This window comes from Perissodus microlepis, chromosome 7 (assembly GCF_051167445.1).
Source record: "Perissodus microlepis isolate ML-2025 ecotype Zambia chromosome 7, ASM5116744v1, whole genome shotgun sequence".
NCBI lineage: Eukaryota > Metazoa > Chordata > Actinopteri > Cichliformes > Cichlidae > Perissodus > Perissodus microlepis.
This window is the reverse complement of record NC_140467.1, coordinates 5,391,979-5,418,980: the sequence shown is the minus strand read 5'-3', so window position 1 is coordinate 5,418,980 and position 27,002 is coordinate 5,391,979. Positions and strand designations below refer to the sequence as shown.

The following is a 27,002-nucleotide window of genomic DNA, read 5'->3' as shown; positions in this document are numbered from 1 at the left end:
CTTTCAGCACAGTTGCCTGGAGCTGTGATGATGAAGAACGCAGTGCCAGGCCAAACAGATAGTTTATTTAACTTTCTGAAACTAAGTGTCCCACAAAAACAGTAAGTCCTATATAAGAAAGGTTGTAAAACTGATTGTTTATATAAACAGTTGCAGAAACATTAGTATAATTCAACCTCGGCAAACTACAGCCACAAAAAATTGCCATGAAGTAGAAACTGTAAAAAGCTGGCAAAGTCAGAAATCATCTTATTCTCACTGATATTAAGCATTTTTCACTTTTTTTCAATTTCTAAAGAACTTATTCCTGTTTACTGAACCAAATGGTTAGTGTCCTTAAGATCTTTATTGAATCAGTCACTCTTTTAGCAATAAATGAAACAATTTTCACCTAAATAAATACAATTTGCTGTTCTCTTATATTCAAACACTCACTCACTGAAACATATTCTAACTGTAATGACATTTGACTGTGATGCACCGTGTTCTTGTTCAAAGAATGAAAATTAGGCAAGACAGACAAAATGTGATCCAGTGATCATGCATGTAGCTCATGTATGGTTTCATGGCTGAATGCAGACCAGGGATGACTCTTATGTGCTTCTTATGTTCTGACAGAAAGGGGCTCATATTGTTGACATTATCCTTGATAAAAATGCACTGAAATGCAGAAAAACAGAATTGGAGACAATGCCAACTTTGATAGAATCAACAATTCCACCCTTTCCGCCACTGACCACGGCCCCAAACTCTGCCGAGTAAGCATACACAGTACCATTTCAGAAGGAATCTAAAGTCATGTCAGAGCCTGTGTGCTGGGTACAGACAGGCAAATGAGGCTAATGAGAAGGAACCTCAGAATCACACAAGGAAGTAGGAGGCATTAAGATGCTGGCAAGGGTGATGGTGCACAGTGAGCAAATGGCTGGTAGAGATTTTGGACAAGATGCCCGGGACAACCTGGATGAGGTTAAGATATGGTGGAGGGGGAGGACTGCATGACATACACAGTACTTGCAGTATGCAGTATCAACACTGAAGGTGGCGTGGTGGTGCAGTGGTTAGCATTGCTGTCTCACAGCACAAAGATTCCAGATTTTTCTAGGATAATTGGTGTGCCTGTGAAAGTGTGTGGTTGTCTGTGTTAGCCCAGTGAAGGACTGGTCACTTGTTCATGGTGTACTCTCTTTGAACCCAAATTGGATAAGCAGTTAAAATGGAAAAAGGGTAAATGGACTATTTAAATCACGTTCCTTAGTTGTGGATGATTTGTTTTTTCTGGAGCCATATGATATGACCACGGATTTTCATGTTTTGACGTCTGTCTAAAGTATGCTTAGCGGTGCTTTCATTTTACTAACTGTGGGATGTTAAAAAGAAAGAAATGTTTGATTTTTGAGCACAGATAAACCTGTTTTGAGGGGATTGTTTATTTTGCCGGAAGAGTCAGCCAGCTGGTGATAATAAAACATTGAACAGCAGGGAGAATGCGACGAATTATGACCTCACCGGCTTTCCATATAAATCAAAACTTAAGTAACAGTTTCACCCCTGGGTCGACATTATAAGTCCTCATGAAGACTTGATTTATTGAAGTTGGACTGTTATATATTTAGATTTCTTTTTCATTACCCTTACCACCCGAATTTATATGCACATACTGAAACAGGAGTGTTGGTGGTTATGTGGGGTGAACAATCAATGTAGGTCTGGTTCACAAGTTGACAGCATATAGAAAAGTGGAGGTCTGTGTCATTTCAATAGCTGCCAGTGAGGTTTATGCTTCACTGGGTTCACTGAAGGAAAAATAATAGATTCAGGGACAGAGGTAAAAAGTGGAAGTGTGTGAGTTCAAATCTGTCTCTGTAATAACTTCTATGCATTGGCGCATTTGCAGAAGTAGTAGATTTGTGTGTGAAAGAAACATCTAGAATATTATAGAAATCTTTGTGGAAAATGGACTGTGCAGTATAACCTTTTATTTCAGTCCTAAAGAATATAAATGTGTGTGTGCATGTAAAAAAACAGCAGAAAAAGGTGACATAAATTAATCTAATAATAATAATAATGAAGAAACTACATTTAGAAATCACGCCAGAGTAGAAGAGGCAGGTTGCTGAATATAACAGCATGACTAAGTCATCTGCCTGAATCCTGCTGACACAATCACCCTCTGGAACATGCAAAAGTGCCTACACCTGAGGAAAACCTGTGACTTTAAAAGTCTCTTAATATAAACTAAAGTCATACTGACACAAAAGGTCATATTAAAGTTTGTACATCTGCAATTTTACACAATTGTGTTCCAAATGCAAGTTTCTATATGCAAAAACCAAATTAAATTACTGAAAATTAGTAGTAGTAGCAACCAAACCCACTGATTTTGTCCTTATTTCTTTTTGAATGTCTTTGTATTAACAGAGGGGGCAAAAATGAACCAGAGCCAGAGCAGCCAGTTCCCAGGAAGGTGACCATCCGCAGCCTGCCCTCTGCAGAAGATATCGACCCCGACGTACTGGACAGCATGCACTCTTTGGGTTGCTTCAGAGACAAAAACAAATTACTGAAAGACCTACTCTCAGATGAGTGAGTAAATGGCTGTACAGCAGACAGTAGTACGAAGGAGAAAAAAGAGAATGGGGATTGGTGGTTGTTTTGATAAAAGAAGAGAGCACTGCAATGAAAGGATAGGTGTGTTGTGTCTGTGTGCTCACTCAGCCTTGGTTTTCCCCAGCTCCTGTAAAATCCTGCGAGGCTGTCGCTTTAGATGTCAGAAGCCATAGATCACTTAATTGTTATCACACAGCGCTTACACCGTTTGCCACCAGATACATTCCCTTTAAACTGATCCTGGTTTCCACTGTGAACATGCTCATGGGTCAAATTGTTGTTGTTCTGCTTTTAATATTTGTGTCTCAGTTGCAGTTTCTAATATTTTTCTCTACTGTGTGTGTGTGCGTCTAAATGCTGTCCTTGACTTTCACAGTTGTTTGTTATCAATGTGTGTCCAGTGTGCAGATGTTGCAGTTTTTCTTTGTTTCCTTTTCCTCCTTTACCACTATTTTACATTTGCCTATCCTCTCCACTTTAATGCTAAGCAAGCATTACTCCATCACTGTGCCCTCTACCCATCCCTTCCATTTTCTTCCTTTCTCCTGGGAGGATCTCGTAATAGTGCTGGACTGGAGGAAAATCTGTGGTCTCTATCTCCCTTCCCCTGTTTCATTTTAGCTGAAGTTGCAGGTCCTTGTCTCTTTGCCTCCTACTGCTTTCCAATCTGTCTTTATTATAGAGGGCCAGTCCCTGGCAATTTTGCATAGAGAATATTGGCCTAGAGGCTAAAGATATTAGGCTTCCTGATTTACTGAGAAAGAAAAGGTTGAACGCGTAATGTTTTGCGACTTTCATAAACTTACCAGTCGACTCTGCATATAGAGATGTGCCGCGTCTTAAAAAATGCATGCATATTATTACACGACGGCTTAATGATCTGTAAAACTAAACTTTTGTTTTAATGATGAGAGATATTTATTGGTGCTTCACAAAGAATCTCAAAAGATTATAGAACATTAATCATAGTGAGGGATTTTACAGTTTGATATGGTATGAGTACTTTTTTTCCCCTACACACCCAGGTATCTAATTATACGCATGGTAGTGTAGGAATTAATTAAGTATTTTTACTTTTCCTGACATTTCAGTAGTCTTTTTACTGCCACCTTTTTGCAGTGACAACCAAGAGAAGATGATCTACTTCTTGCTATTGGATCGAAAGGAGAGGTACCCTAGTCAGGAGGACCAGAATCTTCCCCCTCGCAATGAGATTGGTGAGCCCTGGAACAACGAGAGAATTGTTCATAAAGAGTGTAACATTAGAAAATGATAGTCTTTTAAAAAAGAACAACTCAGAAAGCTAAACCACAATATGACACACAGTACGTATGAACTGTACCACCATGTAAGAATCGTGCCTGTTTTTTAATGATTTTTTTAAACTAGTCATGGATTTGACTACTGTTTACACAAACAAAACCATCCAATTTGCACAATACTAAGCACTACAAAAAGGTAACTCATGAATGCTCCCAGTTTCTGAACGATTCTGCAGTGTTTTCCTCTGTTAAGAAGAAATTGGATCGGCTCCAGTAGCGGTGGATTGGCTCTGCAGTAGAAAAAGCATTCTGCTTATTGAAAATAAATAAGCTTTTCAATGAAATGTAGTAGCAGAAATAGAAGGTGTCAATAGGGCAGAGAAGTTTTTTTTTTTTGCTTTTTTTTTTTTTTTTAAAAACTGTCACCCCCCAATTGCTTTGGCTCAGATATTAACTCTTCAAAAAAAGAAAAGATATTCTATCATCCATACACCGCAACCAAGCACAGATTTCCACCCACAGAAGTCTGAGTAGAGACGGAGATGCTCTGCTTAGACGTCTGCCAGGGTTATTTTCTGACAAGAACACTGAAATAGGAGTATTACGTGCAAATGTGTGTATGTGAGTAACTGCTCTGAGATACCGACATCTTGATGAATAGACTCCCTCTTCAGTGAATGTGATACAGTCAATACAGTGGCCATTAGTTCAAGGTCTGGGAGGAAACCATTACTTATTCACTATTAGTTAAAATGTCAGTGTGATCAGCCCTAAACATCACTCAAACCCTCACATATACACAAAACTGAGCAGCACATAGATATACTCACAGAAACATGGACACGTGTCTGGTGCTTTGTATTTATTCCAAATCACCATGTCTTTTTCTGTCACACACAGATCCTCCGAGGAAGAGAGTGGACTCTCCCATGTTGAATCGTCATGGCAAGAGGAGACCAGAGAGGAAGTCCATGGAGGTCCTCAGTGTCACGGACGGAGGCTCACCTGTCCCGGCCAGGAGGGCTATCGATATGACACAGCATGGACAAAGGTACGCGCAGAAGTGAGGAGAAAAACTCTTTTTTTTTTTTTTTTTTTTAAATCAATACCTTTTTAAATGAACCAGTAAAGACAGACCTTGTCCTGCGTTTGTGTGTGAGGAGGATCTAGCAGCCCTGTGGTGTTTTTACAGCTCTGACAGTGAGTCTGGATCCAGTGTCAGCAGGCTGCATTGTAGACAAACATAAACAGAGACTGACTCTCTGCTCACTTTATCTCCTGTCTCACTGTAGTAAATCAGTTTACAGTAAAAGCTTGGATATTCCTGACGCCAGTACAAAATGCAGCAAAGAAGAAAGGTACTCATTTGCCACTCACCCCTCACGCTTTTACCTCTCCCCTCTCTGTCTCACTTATTCAGGCAAAAGAAAGATGCAGCATGGCTTTTTCTACTGAGTCAAATCTTTGTTTTTAAATGATGATGGCATATGTTGCTTGTTGTGGTTGCTTCACATGTCTTGTAGTTTAGTAGCAGTTTAGATAGTTATTTAATCCACAGTATGCATGGCTCCTTGCACATAGGTGCAAAAACAGAGGCAGTTACGAGATATGAGACTGAAAGCATAGGCTGGGGTTTAGCCCGTTTACAGCAGCCTAAATAGCACACCCTGTATGAGATTTGCTAATTGCATGTGTAGGTAGGTGAGCTGAGCTATCAGCTGATGTCAACTGTTATTGAGCCCAGCTGAACCGGAATTGTCTGAGCTTGACTCTATAGTCGGCGTGAAGTAACACTAACGCTTTTCTTCTGAAGTTTAACTTAACTCTTTTAATTAAGTTTCATCTCAAACCAGGGAAATCTGCATTTGCAATTCAGAGGCTAAATATTTCTACCCCCACCCCTTCATTCTGCCGTTAGCTCAATTATCTCTTCGTTTCGTAATCTGAATGCACTGATAATCACTTCTCCTATACTGTGTCCCACTTTCTCTAGTTGCAGAACAATTTTCCATTTCTCTATTTTAGAAATGCTCAAGTCAAGCCGGAACCACACCCCCACAAGGCACAGCGGACTGATTTAAAATCCTTCTCTTCATCTTATTTGAACAACCAATATATCGCCACACCACACATTTGTGCTCAGAGGCAGTGACATTTGTGACAGTGGGGAAGATTGAATCTGAGGGGATGATAACCTGATCTGCCTAATGATAGTCAGATTGGCAGAGTGCTGGAAAAAGCTTTCAGAGATACAGAGCATAAATGGAGAGGTGGGGAGTGCATTTATTATATAGAATAAAAAATGCAGTCCTAAAGTTAAGTTCTTCAAATGTCAGGTGCATTAATAACTTTTCTCCATAGTGCTTTGCCAACAACAAAATATCGAGAATGTGATTTGTACCATTTCACCGAGGGAAGCCACTTTAGAAGTTTTGAATCCGTTTCAAGAGCTCCCACCTCTAAACGTGTGCTTTTGTTCCTTCTGTCTGCTGTGCCTCTTCATCCCTTCAGGCGGTCCATGTCTTATCTCTTCTTTATTTAAAGGTTGTCTTAGTTTAGTAGCTGCCTTTTTCTGCCCTTCACTCTGACTCATCTCATTTCAAGTCATAACTAGAATCCCAAAAAAGGCCAGTTTGCACTGACTGGATAAACCATTAATAATAGCCTGCTAACAGTAATTCGATTGGTGATGACACACATCTTGAATAGTGTGAATTAGAAAGGGGCTCTAAAAGTCGATTTTATGAGGACAACGTTTGCGTCTCAAACTTGCATATCAGCAGCTCCAGTCAACAAAAACAGCTCTGCTGCATCTTTCTTCAATACAGCTTCAGATCAGTTTGTTTGCTCTTTTCCCTATACCCAAATTTCTTCCAGGGCACCGCGCCACTCTTGTATATCGCCACTGTCTCTATCTTTCCTGTGGGTTCCTTGTGTGCTGGTGACCTTCAATCCCAAACACCCCCCTCTGTTAGTATGGAATTGCTATGCTAATGAGGACATGCTGCTAGTTTTTCTCTGTCTGCTTTCCTATCGGCTGTGGTAGATTGTAGGTATGCCACAGGCCCTCTGCCTCCAAATCAAATCAAATCTTGCTCTCCTGCTATACATGTCTTTCCCCCCTATTGCAATCCATAACTATCCATCTGATCAGTAGGGGGAAAAGAAGTTAGTAACAAAGTCTGTGTGAATCTTGATTTTGGTGTGTGCGCTTGTGTGTTTTTCAAACTTTTCTGGCTTTTATCACGTCCTTGTGCACACTGTGTTTGATCATGTGCTTGCTTGCATGTGCGATGGTGCTGGGGAAGCGCGTACGTAGCAGAATAACGTCCAAAGATTTAAGTGACTTTGTCTGAACCTAACCTTATCTTTCCTCAACAGCAAACTTTTGTCGACAGCGCAGAAGATTCATAGAACTTCAGATCAGAGGGCCTCAGAGAGCGGACTGACTTTGAAACATGTGTTTTGACAGGATACATTTCCACCAGCGTAAATAGTGAAAGAGAGGGGGAAACAGCTTGATCTGAAATTGCATAACAAAAATGTCTGAATTCCCATCCTTTATCAGGCATTTTGCCTCTCATTTATCACGTAGTTACATTCAGAGTATCAGCCCTCACTTTAGTTTCATACAAATGATTGTTAATTCGACTGCTCCTATGAAGTACGGATGAATAGAGCTGGAATAAAGGTGTGGTAGCTATGTTGTGCAGTAGGGCTGCCACGATTAGTCGACTAGTCACGATTACGTCGACTATCAAAATCGTCGACGACTAATTTAATAGTTGACGCATCGTTTGAAGCTTTGTAAGATCACAAAAGACGCAGGAATTAGTAGGATTTAAGAGTGTAATAACGGACTGAAACAGAAGATGGCAGCACTGCATGTACAAGGATGCCAGCTGCCGTTAAACCCCGAAGAAGAAGAAGTAGCTCTGTCCCAGAATTCATAGCGCAGCCCAGCTCAGTTTCCAACAATGGCGGCAGCTAGTTAGTTTTAATGTTACTCTTATTATTCTTTCTGGGTCACAAAATAAACGTTTAACATATTTTCAGGCGAGAATGTAGCTGTGTTTACCTCAAATATCTGCTCAGTTTATCAAGACACCACATATTTTCAAAAGCGCTCCGACGTTTTCAGAGACGTCTGTTACCCACTAGCTCGATAGCTAGCCGGGGGCAAGGCTCACTAGAGCCGGGAGAACACCGGACTCCCGGCTTCAAACCCACCTCCGTCTTTCGCTACTCAGGTTAAACATATATAAGTCACTTAGATAATTTGTTGTTATTGTTTGGCTTTTTTTTTAGTATTTTATTTGTTCCTGAGTAAATCGGTTTGGCTGAGATCAAAGTTATAGTTTTTACACAGCTGAATAAACGTCAAGCAGACAGCTGATTATCAGAAGTGTGAGATGCTCCAGAATTTACTCCGGTGTCCTGTTATATGTTAGATATCAAGGAGCAGACGGCTGAGTTTATTAAACTTCACCTAAACAATCTGCAAATTTCATTAAAATTTAATAAACTATCATCTTGTCTTTATTTTTAGTTAGCACCTTAAACACTTAAAGCTGTAAGCTAATGATAGTTATATAAGAGCAGATGCTGCTGGTGCAATAAGCTGTACGTTTTACATCCAATGGATGATGATCTGATTAGTTGACTAATCGCAAAAATAATCGGTGACTAGTCAACTATCAAAATAATCGTTTGTGGCAGCCCTATTGTGCAGTAATGCACATGGAGACTTTCTCATGTGAATGTCCGTTTCAATCTTTCTATGCAAAAATGTCACTTAAAAAGACATTTAAAGCTTAACTCAAAGCATAAGAAATCCACTGATTTAATTTTAAATCTTAACAACACGCCAGGAGAAATGAAGGGAGGTTAATGATATGTAAATGAAATATGGAAAAGTGCTGCAGCGAGGAGGAGAGAATATCAATTGATTTTTTTTTTTATTAGAGATTTGCTCTAGTTGCTTCATGCAGTTTGAATGTGGAGTAGTCAGAGCAGTCGTAAGAAGTCAGCTCGCCTGCTAATTACTGACATTAATTTATTTAAGAGACTACAATAAGCACAAATAAAACACCTTAAACTGTGATCTTTACTACAGAAACTGCAAGGGTCTTGCTATATTTAGACATTTAAGGAACTGAGCTGTAAATATTAATGCACTAAGTCTGCAGGGACTTGTTGAGGTTCAAAGAAGCAAATGATTTCAAACAGTTTGTGGATTTATATGAATACTTACTATGTGTAAAAAGAGGCCCATTGGTAAGAAGCAGCCAATATAGAGGTGCTAGAAAGGGAATATGTATCTCAGTCGTATTGTGCTTTGGCTTTGGCAGTGTTGTTCATTTTCTGTTTGGCTCTTGGCACCATCCATTTTATTTTTCTTGCATTTTGTTTTATTTCAGTCCATGCCTTCAACCCAGAATCTGTTATACTTGTTCCACCCCCCCGCAGCCACACGTTAGTTCCCCAGGCGCTTTGGATGGGTTTCTGACAACTGGCGGTCACATACTGAGGACATGGGTCCTGTTTGAAAATAGGCTTATGGGAATTAATGACTACTAGATAAGAGAACTACCATAATAGGTATCAAAATTGTATCAACAACAACCCCAAAAAAAAAGAAAAACATCTTCTAGTTCAGTACATGTGCCGTATTATTGTCCACAAATAGCAATGGGTATTTCCAGAGACCATGTCTCTGTTAAACACTGCATGCACCAATATTCTTACACAGACATAAAAGTCTGGGTATTAAGTCTTCACATTCCGCATTTATCAAGTTTGTATCTGAGCAGAAAAGAGTAACATTAGTTATGACTCTAACTCTTGATGTACGGGTCCATTGATAGTCATGACAGTGAACATGCACTTTACTGGGAACGATGCCATCAGCTTCCTGTACTCAAGACAAAGTCAGAGATCCATAGTTGTAGTTACAACTTCTGATTGTAGACACAGCGGGAAGCTTAGTTGGTTGTTGTCAGCATTGGAAAGATGACTCTCTTCTCTCGCCTTGTCACCCAGCAGCTAAGAACAGAATGGCAGAATATAAGAGAGGCCAAGCTGACCCAGTAAATCTAGAGAATTTACTGTGCTACTGGATATATTGCTGAAAAGGAACCCTTTTATCAGTGATCTTGGCCCTGGAATATTTAGCTGTAAGATTTCTTGGAATTGGTACGTTCAGCATCAGGCTGGTCAGTATTCCTCCCTTGATAAGAAGGTAACATGTCAGGGGAGGAGTCCTTTGAGTGATTTGGCAATGATGAGGCTCATGTAGTATCAGGATAAATTTGCCATGTTCACAGCTACCAACAAGCAGCTACAGTAAAGCAAGCTAAGCTAAATGAAATTCACGTGATAACACCCACAGTATACATGTTATAGCAAAGAGGGGAAACCAATCAGTAGCCAGCTTACTGCAAATGATGTCCAAGGGCAAAGCAAAAAGCGCTAAAAATGATTTAAAAGAATAATTATAATAACAGTCAATTGGGAGGGTTCAAGATTTGTTGCAGCATGGCCTTTACATGTGCGCTACATAGCCAGAATATTCCAAAAATAAATCCAGGATACTGTATGTGCATGTAAACATAGTGAGCACACAAGCACAGAGTAGCTCGAGAGTAGAGTAGCTAGCTTGCTACAATGTTGTCTCCAGTGCAGGTTTAATAATGTGGGCTTGTGGTTTCTGTGATACATGATAAATGACTCCCTCCTTGTGTATGCTGTTCCCTATAAATAAAGCACTGAACAACAACATTTTATCCTCTCTCTGAAGCAAGGTTGAGCCTCTGACAGCCTATTACTGTACAGCATAACCATCTGCAACATTAGCTTTATAGGCCTGCTGGTCCAACACTAACAGATGCAGAGTGCTCCTAACAATATGCTCATAATGGCCGGAGGACGTTGTGTTTTGGCCATGTTTAAATGAAGTTCAGTTGGCTACATGGTCACAAGTGCTGCAGTGAGCAACTGTGGCCATGTCTCAGTGGATTGTAGGACTTAAATGTAAATGATACCAACTGTCTGGTCAGTTGTTCCATGAAACAGGAAATCCTTGCCAGCATGGTCTCGGCACGCCTACTCATGTGTAAAAGGATGTGTGCACTAAATAAATTTGTAGAAGGGGAGCGGTAAACTTATAAAAATAGCTCGCCAGTGGGTGTTTCTAAATTTCCCTCACTTTCTTGGTAGCTTTTAATGTTCCTTATTCTGCTTTGTTTACTCTCAGGAGTATGATTATGGCTGTAGCAGTTGTTATAACAGTATTATCATTTTTTTAGGCTGATAGCCATAATCATTTTTAGTTTTTGCCTCCTTGAATGCCGTGTGGTCTTGTGGGAATGCTTCCAGCTTTAGAAGTGAGCATATGTCCCTGTTACTCCACACACTCTTTATTTTTCCATCCATCCTCCCTTTTTACTTTTAAATGATCTCAGTCTCATCTCAAGTTTGTTCATGAGATCTTCTTCAATCAGGTAGTTTAAAAAGAAAAATTAGTCACTGCTTTTTATCTCTTCCTTTATTCAAGCAGAGACAAAAGATCTATAGCTACAGACATACATTAATAAATGCACCCATGCTGACATAAAAAGAGAAAGTGGGGGGAGAGAAGGAAGAGGGGTATGATTAGATTGAATGACAAAAAAGAACAGTGTTGTGACAGTGAGCAGCTGGTGTTTCCAAGTGTTGACAGGCGTTGTTTTTGGGTGTGCGTGTGTGTCTGTGTGTGTACATGTGTACGTGCGTGCTTGATGAAGACAGATTGTGCTGTGATTGTTCATTTCTGAACAGGACTCCGCTCATAGGGGTTATTGACGGCATCTGCGAGGGAAAAGACAAACATGACAAATGGCGCTCAACCAAATGTCTCTCTTCATTCTCCCTCTCGAGATAGTTTCATGGCCTAAAGGCTTAAGAAGTCAGAATGATTGGTTTATTATCAAACTTTAAATATGGCTTAAAGCTAGATTGAGTCCTAGTGTGTGGGAAGTTTAAATTTGTCAAATCAATATCTGTTGAACTGACTTTTGAGTGAGATTAATTGCTGGTAGTAGTTTTTACCTCAGTGCTCTTACTGTGTTGTGATACATGTACCCTATTTGTGTGGTAGGTGTTGTGTTTGCAGGGGGCTTGATAGTAACCCGTGTGCTTAGTATGACAGCTCCATATGCTGCTCCACTTTCTAAATAACGTGTAACAAGTAACCAAGCGTTCACCCCCACCTGTGTTCATTCAAACACATAACAGGTCATGTGTTGATACCACAAATTGCTGTTCTCCTGTGTGTTCTCACATGTTTGTACCACAGGTCGCGGTCTATTAGTGGAGCCTCCTCTGGTCTCTCCACCAGCCCGCTCAGCAGCCCACGGGTGAGTCGTAATCCTCAGTTCACATCCAAACATGCACGCACATAAAACACACACCTCTTGACCCAGTTCTTAAATAACTAGTTGTTAACCTTCTGGGATAATGGCCAACCAACTACTGCTGATCACATTTTATTGATGTCATATTATGTCAGCAATAGAAAATAAAGCAATATTCTTTTTTCTGACCATGAAAGAAGCGCGCGCGCACACACACACACACACACACACACACACACACACACACACACAAAGAAAACAATATTTCTCTGCACAGCAATATTTTTCCACCAATCTGTTTTACCGTTATATAAACATTTATCAGCCTTGAAGGATCTACCTTTGTGTTTTGAGAAAGTATAGGTCCATTTTGATTACCTTTTCATATCCTGTATCATATCAGGGCTTCCTGTGTGTCCATATAGCTTAGATGTTTCTGTTAATGCCAAGTAAAACCCACTGCTGAATGCACACAGGAGGCATGACAGCACAGAAAACTTTCTCCACCCCACAAAGCCTCTTCTCTCTCCATCCTCTGCACTTATTATCCTTCTCTCTGTTTTCTATGGCCTGAGCTCTTTGGAAATCCAGCTCAGGGAATGCTTCAGAAAATCCCACTTTCCTTTGCTCAAAGCTGGGGAGCTTGTAGTAAACTTTTCCAGCTGACTAACCTGAGAAGGCTCCAGATTAGCCAGGATCCTAAGACGAGCTCCTCACCACACAGGTTCTTGCAGGCTTATCTGAAAGGGAAATTGATTTCTCAAACCCACCCAAAGCCTGAATTGTGTTCTCAGCAAGAAGCTCTGTGTGGGGTTATTTTCTCAGACTTAGCTTCTGGAAGACAGGAATGTGTTGAAGGCAAATATTGAACCAGTGTGAGTGCAAATGAACCATGCAAAATCAGTACATCAATAAATAATCAGGAAATTTGACTGCAGAGTTGCCACCTTCCACTTGTTTTTGAGAGCCCAATTGGCCTTTTGTCTCTCTCGTGTGCTTGTGTTTGCTTGCTTGTCTCTGCTGGGAATGCCTTGTATGTTTTATGCAAATAAAGTCTGTCTTTTTGTGTTTTGTTTGGATTTTTTTTAAAGTGTGCACATTGTTTGCTGGTATTGTTATTCCCATTTCATTTTTGTTTTGTTTTGCTTTGACATGAGTCACTGAATGGTCTTTATCATGTTTTCTTTCTCTCTTTTTTTGTTGTTGCAATTCCTCCATCTTTCCTATGTGTGTGCACTTGTTACCTGCCTCCAAATCCTTTGGCTACTTCTTCCTTTACCTGTGTGGTGGTTTGCCCTTCCTTTCCTTTTCTTTGCTTTGTGTGTTTGTGTACTTGCATGCATTCTTGTGTGTATTTTCTGTTTGTTTCTTTTGTTGTCTTTTTGTTTTACACCTCTTCTTCCTCTTGGCTGTGTTATTCTTTTAATCTAGCCTGTCAGAAAGTTTGGTGTACCACCTCAGTCCCCAGACTTGTCCCCGTCCCCTAACACCAGTCCCTGTCCATCCCCTGAGCCCGTTCCAAATCGCACAGGCCAGCGTATCTCCACCCCCAATTCGCTCGCTCCAAACAGTGAGCCCCTGCCAGAAGCACTCAACAAGACACAGACGCTCCCTGCCAAGTCCAAAACTGTCCCAAAGCCCCTCCAAGCCACACGATCAAACCCACTCCCTGAAACCACCCTTGATCCAGAACCTGCAGCCAAATCAGAATCCTCCACTCCCTGCCAGCTTCCATCACAGCCACCCTCTGCCTCTGTGCCTCCTACCCCTACTTCTCCATCTTCCCCATCCTCCCCATTTTCCTCATCCTCCATCGCCAGTGCTACCATCTTAAACAGCCCCCAAGTACGACGAGCTCATTATGCTGCCAACCCCCAACTCTCTGTGCCCTTTAGCCCTGTGTTGCCCCTGTCACCAATCAGGCTGCACCATTTTCACCCTGTAGCACCAGCCCCTTCTCCATTTACTGACCACCCACCCAAATCTATCCCCCTCATACAGGTTACCCCTCACCCTTCCCCTCGAGGCAGCCCCCTCCCCACCCCAAAGGGCACCCCAGTGCACACTCCCAAGGACAGCCCAGCTGGGACACCTACTCCAACACCGCCCCCAAGCCCCTCTATTGGAGGCATGCCTTGGAGGACGCGCCTCAACTCAATCAAGAACAGCTTCCTGGGCTCACCACGTTTTCATCGCAGGAAACTCCAAGGTAGATTTCAGCCGATTTACATGAAAAATTGCTGATTAATGCTACAATCTTGGTTTTTCCCCAAAAGTTTTACTGTACATTGTACCGTAATATACTTTTTGACAATTTTAAGTCTTTCTCAATCGTCTGACATCTAACTCTGCTTCCACAGTTCCCACACAAGAGGAGATGTCCAGCCTCACACCAGAGTCTTCCCCAGAGTAAGCAGACGCTGTCCATTTTGAAAGCACCACTGTTATCATAACTATGCATAACCTCTCAGCCCCTTAGCCACTGGCTCAAACAGGCTCCCTCTCGATAGGATGATGTTTTGGAAAGTGTAACATCTATGAATGTTTGATTTTTGCCTGCTGAGTTGCCTTGTAATGACCTCCGGTCTGGTCTGAGTTGGAAAGAGGACAGTAGCAGGAGGTAGTGAGTGGGTTATGAGGGAGGGAGGACGAGCCTGCGTGATGCTTTTGAGTTCCCATGGGCCTGATAACTCAAGGTTGGCCTAGATATGCCTGTTTGGTTGGCTGGTTGCTGTCTGGGTTGGTCATTTCCACCTGGCTAGATAGGAATTTCCCAACTGAAAGAAGTTGGAAAATTGATAAGAGAAAGACCCTGTTTTAGCTCGGCCAGAAGTATACAGTCACGTGAGCTGTAGTCAGGCTCTTACTGCAGAACAGTGCATCTCTTTAGGCTAATCTACATTTGTTTCCATATTTTACTAGGTATTTATATTGATTTAAATGTAATGCTAAATATTATAAATCTTATATCTAATATTAATGCCAGAAAACAGGAGTCCATATGGCTTACTAGTGGTTGGAAGTGCACCTGGGCTGAGGCCAATAGTAAATTCATCTACCTCTGTCTGTCACCCCACCCCCCTCAAATCCATTCATACACAATGCACTGGAATATCCTCTGTTTGCTCCTTTGAATCCCTACAGAACTATGGGGAGGTGGTTGTTTCTCAGAATCAATAGACTGATAGGGAACTAAAACAAGGTTGCAAAAATGGTCAGCTGTATAAAGATGTATGTGTACAACATTGGGCTTATATTCTGCTAAATGACTTTGTCTTTTCTTTCCTCACAGACTTGCCAAAAAATCCTGGTTTGGTAACTTCATCAACCTGGAAAAAGAGGAACAGATCTTCATTGTCATCAAAGACAAACCTCTCAGCTCAATCAAGGCAGACATCGTTCAAGCCTTTCTCTCGGTAGACACACCACGTTTTTGCTAATTTCTTTCTTTGTCCCTTCTGCTGAACCCCTGACCCTTTTCCCATCTGCTGCGTGTCCCACCTCTCTCTGACACTGTATCTGTTTGTGCATGAATGCAGCCGTATCACCTGGGTATTTGCTCTCTAATGCAGGATGTTGGCTCTGCTATGAGGCAGGCACGCTCTGAGTGTTTGCTAACATGGTGCTGATTTATGTAGCAATCCAGTAAACTGCTTGTATTCACCGCTTCTATTTTCTCTTTGACTGTGGACCCACTTGAGGTCAATAGAAAATCAACACTGAGCTTTGGTCATTAGCATATAGATGCCCTGCCCTCAATACAGTGCTCTGAGCATGTGTGTTTGTATATTTAGATGTGCAGGGTGAGAAAAAGCGTAGATTGCGTGTGTGTGTCTGTGTGTGTGTTGTGCTTTATTATTGCGTGGTTCTACAAATACATGCAGAAATGTAAGGCAGCATTAGCTTTTTCAGTAAGCGCAGCAGAATCAGTACCAAGAAACAGTAAGCAGTGGTCGTTGATATTCAGAGTACATAATTGAACAGAACCTATCCTCACCCCAGTTAGATTTAACAAAGTCTAAGTGTACAAACTCTGCCGGTGTGGGTCAAATCTGTTTCCTCATCCCTGGAGGAAACATTTTCCTTTGGGTTATGCTAGCTGGTATTCCAGACAGGAGATTGGCACCTGAATCAGTGGAATTATACCTCTCAGCACTCTAGCATTAATGGAATGTCAAACCCTCTCTAGCACTATGGCAAAACGTGACAATTTCAGGGCTCACCTGTTCATTGGGCATACAAATTCATTTTAGGCGGGAGAGTGCAATGTTGTTGGATGACTCAAGATTACATTAGCTTAAGTCTCTCTGGCATGCATGGCTACTCCCCGAGGCATTAATCTCCTTAGAGTTTCAAATGTGGCTCGTACTATGTGGAGGGTATTTTAATGAGGGTTTATTCACCTTGTCATTTGCAAGGTGTGGGAGAAAAATTTAACATCAGTGCTTCCTATGCATAATCCCATTACTCGTGTCTTTGTGCTACCTATTTTTATTCCTGTTTTTTTTTTCCTCTTTCTGACATTTTCTTTTCATGATTCCTTTTTTGCCCCCACAGATTCCCAGCCTGAGCCACAGTGTCATCTCTCAGACCTCTTTTCGAGCAGAGTACAAGTCAACAGCCGGCCCCACAGTCTTCCAGAAGCCGGTGAAATTTCAGGTGGATATCACCTACACAGAGAGCACAGCTGCCACTAAGGAGAATGGCATCTACTCTGTAACCTTCACCCTGCTCTCAGGTTAGGATTCTTCAGCAATCATCAAAACATCTCAACATTTTCACCTGCTTCTACCCTATTTCATTTTTTTTTTTTTTTTTAGAGAAAGGCTGTGCCTGTTCAGGAAATTACAGTCATGGCCTTTAGAATCAAAAGCAGAATGTTCACCAGCGGCATATTTGGTGGTACGGCTCTGGTATCCACACTTCTGTGAGGATATGTGGGAAAGCAGAAGCAGGAAAGCATCCATGACAACAGATATGACGCTGATTAAGTCGGGTACCGGATTAAAATGAGAAGATCTTGTAGAGTGGGGTTGCAGATGTGTATCAACTGTAGGCAGGCTAAAGCAACTTAAATAATCAGCCTTGTTTGAGATTTGCATGTGAACAATCAGCCGATGGTGGGCTGGAACTGATACGAGCTGACCTGTCAGAATTGCAGACTAGGTTTAACTTTGTGGCTTGTGTGAACTAATACTTGTCTCAGTTTACATCATCTGTGGGCACTTGAAGTTTGACCTACATGTGTCTTCACTGTTTGAGATTCGAGTAGATGCAAACGGTGTAACAGTGGAACTGAAAATCAATGGAGAAGGTGTTGTAACAGTATTGAAAGACACTGTGTTGCATACAAGGGGGGATTTAAATGGTAAATGGCCTGTATTTGTATAGCGCTTTTCTAGTCCCTAAGGACCCCAAAGCGCTTTACACAACCTGTCATCCACCCATTCACACACACATTCACACACTGGTGATGGCAAGCTACATTGTAGCCACAGCCACCCTGGGGCGCACTGACAGAGGTGGAATTAGTTCTCTAAAAATTCAATACACTAAGTCTTCCTTCTGTACTTAAAGCTGGAATCCAAGAATGAAAGAAAGAAAGGGTCAAGTTCAAACCAAGGATCTCAACCGATCACAGAGGACAGACATGCATGTATTATTATGGCATTTGAGCAGCTGGCTCTCCATCTCATTAGACTTAAATTCAAGCTCACAAATGACAAGTGAAACACTTTGAATGTCACACTTTAAACTAATGAAGTCATGTATATTCAACAAACAAACAAGCCTGAAGTCCTTTTTTCCCCGAAAGCATGTTGGTGTGTTAAACTTAATGAAAAAAATAATTTTTTTAAATCCTGAATTCTTGATAAGATTTAGCAAACTGAAGTCAAGCTATGCACAATTCCACACTGAAACCGTGTGTTAATGCTTAGTTCTGCACAAACACCTGCATGCTCTCTTTTACTCTCCTCTTTCTGTTTCACATAAATGGGGGCACAGCTGAGCTGAATGGGGTGTAATAGAAGCCAGTTCTTCATGTCACTGACCGTATACTGTACACAACAGGTAGACAGCAGGAGCTCTCAGCAGCACTCATCTCTGGCCCCCATTTATAATCTCAGGCTTTCTGCAGTTTTCCACCTCACATTTTGCACCACGTCCATATCCCTGTTTGCTTTGCCTTCAAAAACCAGTACCTTTAAATCTATTTGGTTATTGCAATATATTTGTACAAGTTCTGCTGTGTGCCTTCATGCTGCTGATACTCTGTATCCCTGAACAGACTTTTTAGGGGTTTTTCAGTATAATAACATGCCCCCTCCCTCCATGACGTGTCTTAGGTCTTCTCAGCAGGTATGCACAAGACACATGCAAGTATGGGATCATTCTTATCATCAGTTGCATTTGATGTGTTTGTCTATATATCACACCAAAAATGAATATTAATCCTTTCCAGAAACTTCCTTGTTTCTTGTCTCATTGTGGTGCATGTAAGGGGCGATGATTTTCAAGTCACTGGAGGAGAGTTGGAGGAAAGGAAGCAAAAGTTAGCATAGTGAAAAGCACCCCATGACTTGTCACAGAAGAGAGTAGATCTATTGATGGCAGCATTGAACTCGTAGAAGTGCCGCTTTCGTGCATTCTGGTTTACTGTCATGGTTTGCTCACACACTTAATGGAATAGAAGCATCATTTATGCTACTTTTGCTTTACCTACCAAGACAACTGTAAGTGTTATCCATGAAAGGTCTACTATGTCAGCATTCATGTGTTTATCTATGTCTCTGTGAAGGACCCAGCCGACGCTTTAAACGAGTAGTGGAGACGATTCAGAGCCAGTTGTTAAGCACACACGATCAGCCTGGGGTCCAACAGCTTTCCGGTGAGTAAGAATTCCTTTTCAAAAAAATATAAAAAAAAAAAGAAATTCCAAACCTTTACCAAAACCTCTTCACCCATTCCCCTACCGCCTCATCTGCCCATCCCGCCCCTTGATGAGCTACACTCGCCGCTATAGCTAAGCTAAACCCAACCCGTCTTCTCAGTATGCTTGAAATCCTCAAGCCACTCTCTGCTTCTCCAATCGGCTTCCTTTGCATGCCCGTGCCTCACTGCTATGAAAGGGTGGGAGCTGCTCTCAAGCACTGACTGCGGGTCAAATGTTGTCTCTCTGCCCACTGGCAGTGAAGATTAGAGTAGAGGTAGGGTAAGCCGATTCGCATTCTGTTACTCCTACTTTCAAGACTGATCACTGGAGCCTGTCACCATGGCAACACCTCTGCCCCTTAACGCACTCCCACATTGCACTGCGCCAAATAGCGACACCACACCTGATAAGTGCGCTCTCTAGGCATCCCGTGCGCTTTCACTCTCTGTGTGTTCACCAGTCCACCGCTAAAAGCAAGGTACAAACACCTCTGAGGTCAACAATCATCATCACCCAGCCATTCACATGTGAACTTGATGATATTAGTCTCTCTTTCTTCTCTCATCTTTTCAGTAGTTTCAGAGGTGACAGTTTCAGCAGATGTAAGCACGTTTTTTGTGCCATTGTGGCTCGACACTGTTTCATAAAAGTGAAGTCTGGATGATGAAGAGTCATAGGGCTCCAACTCACCCCTTTCTGCTCTTAACATGTTGACTCTTTTGAATCATTGTGAGCTGTGTGCATCTCACTTGCCATCCAAGAGCTCCATCTGCTGGCCAGACAAGGAAACAACATCAGGAGGAAACGTTACCAGTTGTGAACCGTGTCTGCGTCTTTCTCTGTCCTCTTAAACTCATTTCCAGTTCCATGCCAGGTCTTGGTAGCATGTCCCACTACAGTTTTTTAAGTGTGAGCTGTGTCTTTGCTCTGTGTCTTTTACGCAAAATTACTCTCATTGGCACTCAGAAATGAACAGCAGTCATGACAGCTGTTATGATATTTAACAGTCTGTTATCATTGCTGTGCCTCAGTAAGTTTACCAATTATTTTTGATCTTTTATATCGTGCAGCTCATTACCAGGCTGAGGTGTGGGAAGGGTAAAATTACAATAAGTTACATTAGATTAGGTTTTAATGGTGGTGGGGGTTTTGACGTAGTGGGCTGTCTCTGTAGGAGAGATGACATTGTTGGAGTATAATATGAGAACCGCTTAAAGCAATAGATGGATAGATACTGAAAAGTACACAACTTTTAGTTTGTGTTGTCCGAGCTGATACAGTTGGTATTAAAAGTCAAAGTAAGTTATTTTTGACAAAGGCTAGTTGAATGAATTAATGTCTTTACGGCATCACGCTGAGAAGCAATCAGCATGAAAACAATCCTATTCTCCTCTTCTCTATTTACTTTGACCCACTTACACACCTCTAGTAGTACCTGAACAAAAGGGATTTAAAAATAAAAGTCAGTGACTGTAATTAAGAATAGAAATTGATTTGCATAACAGTGTGTCAAAGGGCTTTGTCAAAACCTGGTCATTAATGCTCCTAATCACTAGTGATGACAGCATTTCTGAGACCTGTACTTACGAAGAGTTAAAGTATGGAGGAATGCAGGAAGTAAAATGTAGGTATATTCATTCAGATAAAGATGCTTTTGAGAAAAGGCAATATTATGTGGTCTGTTGTAGTCTTTTCAAAACACAGATTCCCAATCCGGATTGGGAAAGAGTTAATTGACTAATGTGGAATTAGAAGTATAAACATGGGGAAGAAGTTAGCTACAGCCACATTCCTGCAGGATAATGGATCAGTAGAAACTACTACTGGCCTTCTCACATGTGCGCTTGCATGCAATTGCTCATTAATCCGTATATGACAAATTTTCTAATTCACACAATACTGCAGGCAGTCGTCATACTGGAAGTACATGCAGACTGATAACAGAACGTTTTACCTCAAGAAAATAAATTCTATTTTATAATCTACATTTTGCTGATGTGTAGACGCAGCATATTTGTGCACTTTATTGTCCGTGTAGCGCCTCAGTCTGTTTTGTTTTTGTTTTTTTACTGATGCTGTAACTGTTTGCTTGGACTGCAAAGAAGTCAGAAACAGTCTTGTTTTTGACTGATCAGTCACGCTTATGCGGACCATTAACAAAAGGACCATCACCTCTTCTTTTTTTTTTTGCTTCATTTCTTATGTTTGGTGTACTTAATGCTTATCTGCAATGGGATAATTGTATAATTTGCATGCGTACTGTTGTCCATACGTACACACACTGCACGTGTTTCCTCTTTCTGAGGTCCATTCAGGTCTCTTACTGTGTTATGTACATCACTATGAACAATTACCACAAGGTAGACAGCCTCACTAATGAGAAGTCTATGTTGCCCTTCAGTGCTATGGTTATGATATCAAAACACTGTAAAATTGTGTATTAGAGAATGCAGCATAAATAGTTCACAATGAAGTAAAATTTGAGGAGTGATTTAAAAGTAGACACTTCCAAATCTAATTTCCTCTGGTAAGGAGTTCCATGGATACAGAACTCTATATAATTCGGGAGGCTCTGTCATGAGGAGTGGGCAGGTTCATAAGGTGTGTGTATGTCTGTAATGGAGATGGGACTGAGGTTGTATAAGTATTTAAAAATAAAATGAATGAAATTTAAGTTTAAGGCCAATTCTGTGTATAACAGGTGGTTAGTGTGGTGTAGCATGGATAGAAGTAACTTCTCTGAATCTGTTAGAAATCTGACAGCTAAGTTTAAACAATCAGAGATGTTTTTTTGGATGTGGTCCCTGTAGAGGGAATTACAGTAGTCTAGAAGTGATGCTGTTTCCTTGAGGTTGAAGGAAAAATAAAAAGCTTACCAGCTTCTAGCTGGCAAAAACACGACTCGTGATTAGTATGTCAAACCAAACGTCTGACACACCTACATTGAGGATGTGTCAGACGTTTGATGCTGGAGGACAGGTTTCCAAGACTTTTTATGTTTCAGGGGGAGCAGTAATGCTTCTTTGACAGGAAGTGTTTTCTTGAATTTCCACGCTTTCTCATTTTTCGCTTCTATCATCTTGTCTGTCCTGCTTCTGGCCAGCCAAACTCGTTCAGACACACTGGACACTATATCGACTTAATGGGCACTTGTGTTTTTTTCCGTGGATTGCGCTGAAACGTATGCATGATTTGCCGGGGCTAATGCATTATGTGGTCTAAACACGGCTGCTTCGGCAGTTCTCATCCTTGCACAGTGTACGTGGGTCTACCACCTCCTCACCTCTGCTCGCTCTGCCTTACATGTAGCCATCTCTCTATCCTGTGAACCCCATTGTTCATTAGTTTGTTTCTTCTGTCTTCTCTCTTTCCCCCCTTTTTTGTCCTCTTTTCTTCCCATCTGTGTACCTAGGCAGCCCATTGAGTAACTTCTTTGACGTAATTAAACAACTTTTTTCAGACGAGAAGAATGGACAGGTGCCCTACCCCCCTGGCACGCCCTCCAAGCACTGCCCCTCACCCATGCGCGTCCGGAGGCATGACCCAGAAAATAATGACACCAAATTCCCCGCTGCAGGCCGAGACAGAGCCCACTTGTCGGTGGCATCTGTGGGGACACCAGAGGAATCTTAGACCGTGGCGCTTTGTAGCCATCCCAGTATCACTTTAAGCCAGAGACACAGAGAGAATATGCTATCTGTACATAGCTAGATATATATATAAATCATTTATGGACATCTTTTCTATAAAATTACTTTATATAGATAGAAATATATTAAAAGAATCAAAGTGATATTTTGCAAACAACATGTTGCACCAACACAACAGACACACACCCTTGCCATTCCACTCCCCTTTCCATTACCCCTCAGTGTCCACCATCATTACCACCCCTGTACCCTAACCATCTAATCACCTGTGGGCCTCAGTTGTTTGCTCCCATGCTGCTGCTAACCTGTGTGATGACCTGACTTGTTTCTGATACCAGGAATTATCCAGAAAACCTATTAAAGTCCATCCTCCTGCTCCCTGCTCCATTCGCCCTCCCTCGACCACCCCTACACACCCCTCCAGCGTGCCAAGAGAGACGGACAATTGTTGACGGAGGACTCTTCTTATAGTGGTGTGCTGGGGGAGGGGTTACCATGGAAACAGACCCTTCATGCAGACTTCTACCTTCATCTTCCTCTGCACCCTGACTCCACCCCTGGCAGCCATCAGTAGAAGTAGACAAAAAAAAAATCCTGTAGTGTTCTCGTTCTTAGAAACACACAAGCACACACATCCCAATAAAAACAAGACCACTCGCTCCCCTCACCAGCTATCCCCGTTCTCTGACCTCAAGGAGCATTTGCTAATTGGAAAACGAGCATTATTCAAAAACACTACAGACGCCACATACACAACACATACACGCGCATACACGCACAGATCCAGTATGCACAAAAACTCTGGGATGTATCAACAATGATGAACAACATTTTAAAAAAAAGAAGACAACATGCAGAAACACGAAGAGGAGAGAAGGGAGAGGAGTTTTGTGGAAAGCCCAAACAGCCGACACGGATGCTTGCTGGATTGTATTTGTTTGCTTTTTATTATAATGTACTTTCTTTGTGAAGAACTGGGTTTGAAATACTAACTGACTTTATTAGACTTAATACTATTGCTGCAAAACAGACTGGAATTGTGTTTTCAGGAGTTGGGTGCGAGCAGAACAGGGCAGCGGGAGATATTAAATGATAGTATAGGGTTGGGGGAGGGAAGTGGGTGGATATTCGGGTATTTAAAATGAATGATCTATTCTGTTGTACAGACTGATATCATTTCTTATGTAAAAAAAAAAGAAAAAAAGAAATGTCTAGTTGTGACACTGTTTAGATACCATAGGAACAGGTTGGTAAACCTGAGCCTGCCACTTACTGTCATTTTAAATTCTGTGTATTTTTGTTACATGATCATGTACGTCTTTGTTTGATTGACCCAATAATGATCCAAACATTCCTGTTTCCTATTATCTGCAGCATTTTTTCTTTGGTTTTCATTTATACCTCTCTCTAGTCTCACTTACCAGCAGTAGGAGTAGAGAAACAAATGAAAAAATGACGTGATAAATGCAACTGTGGATATTTTTGTATTGTTGTCCTTATTTATTCATGTTTGTTCATCTCACTGTTTGATTTCCTAATTTATTATATCTTGGCTATTTATATGAACAAAGCTGTTAGGTCAGTTGAATGTTATTTATTACCCTCTTGTGTGTTCGTAAATGGGACATTTAAAGAAAAAAAAGAACTTTTATTTCCTTTGCTTTGGTCTGACTTTAACTGAATTATGTGAACTTTGACAAGTCATAAATTCTCTTTTCCATGCTCTCTCTGCAGAGGGAAAGAGAACTTGTGGGAACTCTTGGAAAAAAATAATGATTTACCAGTAATTTAAGAATGTAGACTTAGCCTCTTTTTGGAGAGGGAATATGCTCTTCTATTGATATTTGTCAGTTTCATATTATTGTGCGTGTAGGCCAGGCTGGAGGAGAAGAACACCACAGATCCTGATCTGCTTCTTCTCTTTGTAAATAGACAGACAAACCGTGGGGGTTGATTGTTTTCTCAACAATGCTGGGGATTCCTGCTCTGTGCTTTTAGCTTGTATTGCTGTGTGCATGTCAAAACATGAGCTTTTCTTTGCATGGCTTTAGTGTTAATGTTCCATGCCAAACTCACTCCTCTCAGCCTTCATCACTTCTCTTTCCACAAAACTACCTTTTAAAATTTAAATTCCCCTTCTGTCCCTTACTTTCCCACCCTTTCTGCTTTTATTTCTGGCTCTTTTTTTCTTTTAAATTGTTCCCTTGGTCCTGCTGATCTTTCCCTTCGTCCTCCTCCTCCTCCTTATCTTGTGCACAAAGTTTTTGAAGGATGCTTCCTCAACTCTGTACCTCTCTCTGGAAGGCTCTGAGGTCTGGGCTCTCTCTACCCGTTAGTAGTAGAGGCACAGGGAGGGGATACCAGTACTACAAACACAAAGCAATACCCTGATATGCGCCCTCCTTTCTGTTTTCTACAATGGGAAGCTAGCAGCACTAAGGATATCCAATGATTCAGAGGCCTACATGGGTCTTTTGACAGAGCAGGAGCAAAACTGACTGTAATCCCCATAAAACATAACTGTGAGCATCTTCAGTGCTGAAACAAATAAACTCATTCAGTTATGGTGTGTTTGTTATCCTTATTTCTACCGGTGCAAGCAAGGGTAAGTGTAGACCAGAGAGGAAAAAGGTTTCATAAACAAAGTTAAGATCAATGCAGTAGATTTTCCCCCCCCCTCATTATGTCACATGCCATGGATTTGTGGTAAGACTGTATTTCATATGTAATTATTTCCATTTTGTAGGCTTCCTCATTTGTAAATCTGCTGTTTTCCCCGATTCCAGGTGAGTCCAAAACAATTCACACATTAAATGATTTGTTTACCAGGTTTAATAATGTATCCAGCACAAAAACAGACTCTTGTCATCCAAATCCCATGTTAGCCTCCGCAGCTGTACCTGTGTCGAAGCAGTAAACCTCAGCATACACAAGCTTAAAAAACTGTTAGAGCGTACCTGGTAAAACAGCAGAAGCATTTTTTCCATACTAATAATCTGCTTTGATTAAAATAAAAATAAAAAAGGGGACACCCCGTTAAATACTCTCACATCTTTTTCTCATTAAATAGAAAATGTCCATCCCACTCTTCTGAAATGTTTCATTACTCTCATCGTACTTAAAAAACAAACAGAAAATAAAAGCTTTACATTAAAAAAGTAGATTTGTTAATCCAAAGCTTACATTGATGCAGGGAGTTTAAGGCTGCAGCCTTGCTCCCACTATGCAATACTATAGAACAGAAAGTCCAGCATCAAAAGGCCACCTCACTCAATTCTTCAATAAAGGCTTCAGTCTGTAATCACTTTACATTGCTTCAGTCAAAACTGTGAGGCTGCCACTGATCCCAATCCTCCAGGGCAATTATTTATGTTGCAAGCTTTGTCCATTAGAGGGCAGCATTGTCTTATTATTCAGACTTTCAACTTGTTGCTTGTCCAGTAAAGCCTCGTGAGCCGTGGAGAAAAGGCATCATATTTTCTTCTTCGGAAGGCTGTACGTCACAAAAAACATTTTCATGGAGTGCTTGGCACAAAGTATGAAATGCCGAGTTGCCCACAGAGTAAATCACTGCCAGGCATCTCACCAATCTGTGCCCGTGTCAAAATATTGCTCCTTAACACACAAAAATCAGATTTTACCAAGAAAACTTCTGTATTTGAAACACTTCAGATCTGATTCTGTATCAGTGAAAAGGTGAGACTTCTTAATTGCCACATTTATCCACTTATTTCTGTCCTCTCTCAACAGCATCTGCCATGTTGTCTTCAGACACGGGAAGTGACGTAGAGAGAGCGAAGTCGTTGAGCCAGGGTGGTCTCCAGCTCCTCCACAAGTGAGTCACCCCGGCTGTGCGTCAGCGTAGAAGTGGAGTTGTTTCCTTGTCGGGCCCCCGGGGGTCCCAACAGCAGGCTCTTAAAACTCTCTCTTTCCAGCAGGGCAGGCATCTGCTGCAAGAAGTAACCTTCACAGAACGAGCTCAGCTCCACCGAACCATTAACCTGACAGAAGAAAGGACAGTGAAATGACCAAATTTTATAAACCAAATTTATGTAAACCTAAATGATCAAAACAACTTTTATATCAACGTCACATTTTCATGCCTGAAATAGCACTGATGTATACATATGTACTGCACTCACAGTAGTGCAAT

General features: G+C 41.3%; 2 protein-coding genes across 5 annotated transcripts in view; one reads left to right on the top strand and one right to left on the bottom strand.

The window, feature by feature from the left end:
- brsk2a (BR serine/threonine kinase 2a) overlaps positions 1-25,413 on the top strand; it is a 175,187-nt gene extending 149,774 nt beyond the window's left edge. For 3 of the 4 annotated variants that reach the window (XM_084932974.1, XM_084932973.1, XM_084932975.1), the window contains 10 exons: positions 2,422-2,586; positions 3,730-3,827; positions 4,773-4,923; positions 12,208-12,268; positions 14,267-14,474; positions 14,626-14,674; positions 15,558-15,681; positions 16,823-17,003; positions 19,065-19,154; positions 22,612-23,181. In XM_084932974.1, coding sequence (XP_084789100.1) covers positions 2,422-2,586; positions 3,730-3,827; positions 4,773-4,923; positions 12,208-12,268; positions 14,267-14,474; positions 14,626-14,674; positions 15,558-15,681; positions 16,823-17,003; positions 19,065-19,154; positions 22,612-22,832 — 1,348 coding nt within the window. In that variant the 3' untranslated portion in view covers positions 22,833-23,181. The other variant, XM_084932976.1, reaches the window with a different exon arrangement.
- Positions 25,414-25,663: 250 nt separating this feature from the next.
- abtb2b (ankyrin repeat and BTB (POZ) domain containing 2b) overlaps positions 25,664-27,002 on the bottom strand; it is a 40,912-nt gene continuing 39,573 nt past the window's right edge. Inside the window, exon 17 of the mRNA XM_084932972.1 lies at positions 25,664-26,850. Within this exon, the coding sequence (XP_084789098.1) occupies positions 26,617-26,850 (234 nt within the window). The 3' untranslated portion in view covers positions 25,664-26,616. The remainder of the gene's footprint in view (positions 26,851-27,002) is intronic.